This window comes from Erythranthe guttata, chromosome 5 (assembly GCF_056151865.1).
Source record: "Erythranthe guttata isolate IM_541 chromosome 5, IM_541, whole genome shotgun sequence".
Lineage (NCBI taxonomy): Eukaryota > Viridiplantae > Streptophyta > Magnoliopsida > Lamiales > Phrymaceae > Erythranthe > Erythranthe guttata.
The window spans coordinates 8,350,763-8,354,466 of NC_142537.1; the positions used below are offsets into that span (position 1 = coordinate 8,350,763).

At 38.5% G+C, this 3,704-nt stretch overlaps 1 protein-coding gene across 1 annotated transcript; it reads left to right on the forward strand.

Annotated features, from left to right (window-relative positions):
- Positions 1-1,860: 1,860 nt before the first annotated feature.
- LOC105972741 (germin-like protein subfamily 1 member 17) lies at positions 1,861-2,944 on the forward strand. The gene is made up of 2 exons (XM_088818761.1): positions 1,861-2,035; positions 2,143-2,944. Exons 1-2 carry the CDS (start codon positions 1,906-1,908, stop codon positions 2,709-2,711), a joined length of 699 nt encoding a protein of 232 aa, XP_088674887.1. The 5' UTR covers positions 1,861-1,905; the 3' UTR covers positions 2,712-2,944.
- The last annotated feature ends 760 nt before the right edge of the window (positions 2,945-3,704 follow it).

Here is a 3,704-nt window from a genome sequence, read left to right on the forward strand (position 1 = left end):
TTTGATACTATTGGTCATCTTGCCCAGAAAATTTCACCCTCCACTCACCTCCCCTATCCTTCTCTCATCTATTCCATCTTGCTCTCTCAAAACTTGGGCCAAGATGACTCAGAATATCTTCACACCCCACAAGGCATGATCACTGTGTCTCAAAATTTTCTGAGGGCTCCTCATGTTCAAGATCTTCCCTGGAATGGAGATGATTTTCTCTCAACTGAATCAGGTCAAAATAACATTGGTACTGAGGGTGTTGCACCTCATGTTGACAACACTTCTAACCTTCTTGTGTCTGTTCCTAGAGATCTCCTATTGCAGCAACTTACTCATTCTCTAGCTCAGATTACCTATCATCAGTCCATGGTGGAGCTGATTCAGAAGGCTCTTTCTGATCAAAAAGGGGGAGAAAAAGATCATGAAACTGAAGCAGGAACATCTCATCCTTTGGATGTTAGAGGCAGAGAGCGAGGAGTCAATGAAGAGGAAGCAAAGAAAGAGGGGGAAGCTCAAGAAGAAAGCAGTGGATCTAGTGATGGAGGAGGAGCAGCAGCTGAAACTGAGGAGACCTTGGAGACTTTGGATATTTTACTTTAGATTGTTTTCATGAACAATATTTTTGTTTGTGTTTTGTTTATTTTCCCTCTGAACTTTTGTTTAGGACTGCACTTTGATTATTACTTTTGTTGGACTATCTTGCTGAATTTGGTTTTAATTTATTGTTTCTATGTTTTTCAAATGGTATCAAATTCAGGGGGAGTTCAAGCAATATCTCAGGGGGAGTCTTTGACTAAGATTTAGTTTTGATCAGAAAGTTAAAAAGGGGGAGTTTGAAACACGTGAATTAATTTCACAATGTGTTTTTAACTTTTCTTAACTTCTAAACTAAATCTTAGTTAGTGGGCTTAGTAGGGTTAAGTAGTGCTTAGTGGATTTAATTATGGGATTTATCTTAACTTCCTAACTAACCCACTAACCCATTATCTTGAGTGCTCTTGTGGTTGGTTTTCTTGTAGATCATGGGCTGAAGAGTGGAAGCTTGGCAAGTCTATAAATACCAAACTCAAGACTCAAGATTATCACAGATTTCGAGAAAACAAAATAGAGAGCTGAAGTTTTAATCTCGAGAATTTTAGTGTGTTTTCTAGGATCTGTTGTACGTACTATTTATAAGTACATTCTTTGAAATCTAGAATTTTTGATATCTTTCTTTTAGTATCTAGATTTGGTTGTAAGAGTGATCTTGAAAAAGATTCACTCATAAGGAAGAAGTTTTCGCACTCTTCTGTTTGTATTCTTGGAATACTGATTTTAATATATTTTCCGTCCTGTAAAGGGCAAGTTCACAAGTCTTTACTTGTGAACATTTTTAATTCTGAGTATTGTTCTTTTGTCTTTATATTTCCGCTGCATGTTTGTTCAAGTGTCATAACACCTTCAACAACACCTCTGTATTAAACGAAATCAGGACCATAAATTCTTTCACATTAAAACGTTTCAGCGAGCACAGTATATGAAAATCAGAAGCCAAACTCAAAATTGTTACAACTACAATTATAATTACAATTACAATTAATATATTGGTCATCGCCTGCGTGTGATATATAGGTGGAAAAGTAGGAATTCTCTACCATATATTATGAAAGTAAACTTACTGATCATTTTTAAATGACAAAAAAATTGAACTTAATTTATATCATTTTCAGAATAATTGAGTGACGACCAAAATATATCTCATGGTCTACAATAGTCTGCTGAAGAAACATGATTGATTATTGATTGTTAGATGTGCTTCTCCTATTATATTTCAGCTATATATACATCCCCCGTTTTCTTTTGCTGCATATCACAATTACCTCTATTAATAAATTCAAAAAACATATATAATTATATATAGTATACTTTGTTAACATGAAAATGTCTGGAATTAATTTCTTATTCCTCGTAGTTGTTGCTGTTTTGGCTTCTTTATCAGCAGATGCCTATGATCCCAACCCGTTGCAAGATTTTTGCGTAGCTGTCAACGATTCCACTGCTGCTGGTAACTAATTCATATATAATTTCCCCGATCTTGTTTTTTTTTTATTCGAATTAAATCAAATATATTTATGACTCAATTTGAATGATGCATGCATGGAATGATGGCAGTGTTTGTGAATGGAAAGATATGCAAGGACCCGAAAACAGTAACATCAGATGACTTCTACCATTCGGGTCTGAATAAACCCGGAGAAATAATAAGTCAATACGGGTCAAAAGTGAGTCTCGTTTTCATCGATCAGCTAGCAGAGCTCAACACATTAGGAATTTCTATAGTCCGAATCGACTTTGCAGTTGGAGGAGTAAATCCACCGCACTCGCATCTACACGCATCCGAAATTCTTCTATGTATGGAAGGAACTATCTATGCTGGCTTCATTTCGTCGAACCCTTCGAATCCAGGTGACAAAAACAGGCTATTTGCAAAGATATTGAATCCAGGTGATGTTTTTGTGTTCCCAAAGGGACTCATTCATTTCCAGTACAACCTCGGAAACGACACTACTGCAGTTGCAATAGCTAGTCTTAATAGCCAAAATCCAGGTGTCGTCACTTTATCTAAGGCCGTGTTTGGATCCGATCCTCCAGTGATCCCTGAAGCTCTCGCTAAGGGATTTCAGCTCGACATTGAAGCTGTTCAACAACTCCAATCGCTGACCTGGATCGGAAATGGCTAATGAATCTTACATATAGATTCATGAGAATGCCATTCCAAATAAATGGTTGTATAATGTGGCCTTCAATTTATAATAGGATTGCTTTCAAAATATGTGTGTCATAATAAGTAATAACTAATGTTTTCTTATGTAATGAGTATTGCGTACACTCCTATATATCTATAGATCTCCAGTTTGTTGTATTACATTCATTACTAGTGTAAGATCCCTTTAAAGTTTGTATCATTTAATAAAGTCATACAAACATCGGGTAAAGAGAACCAGCTTGCTACGTCCCTTGACGACTCATGCTTGTTTAACCACAAGATTACTACACTGGCCGAGAATTCTAATACTGAGGTGGAAAGGAAATTCCTGAAAGTCTCTAACAAAGGAAGGAAGAAGAAGGCAGATGAGTTGATGGTGCTTGATACGGAACGCACACCGAAACGTGCGTATCTTCGTCTCTTGGACGAGGACATTTCTCCAACGGCGGAGGCTGCGGGGCAGCCCCGCCGAGATCCATGAATTGCCTCTTCTGGAATTGTCAAGGGTTGGGGGGGTTGGGGGGTCCTTTGACAATTCACGAAATCGGAGCGATGCTTCGAAAATTTCACCCCCCACTGGTGTTCATTTCGGAAACGAAATCAACACCTCGGTTCGTGGATATTTTAAAAGGGCGTTGGAATTACGATGGAATTTGTGTTAATCGAGAAGGTTTGTCCGGTGGCCTTGCTCTACTCTGGAAAAAGGATATGAATGTTACGCTCTTATCATTCTCTAAGAACCACATCGATGTGGTGGTTGAGAATTCGGAAAAAGAGGTTAAGTGGCGTTGTACGGGATTTTATGGATTCCCAGAAACTCAGCGGCGACGGGAATCATGGACCCTCCTACGCCAACTTCGTGATCTCTCCCCTCTACCATGGCTCGTCGGTGGTGATTTTAACGAGATTCCGTGCAACTCCGAAAAGGAGGGTGGCCTTCCTCGACTCCCTTACCAGATTGAAGAAT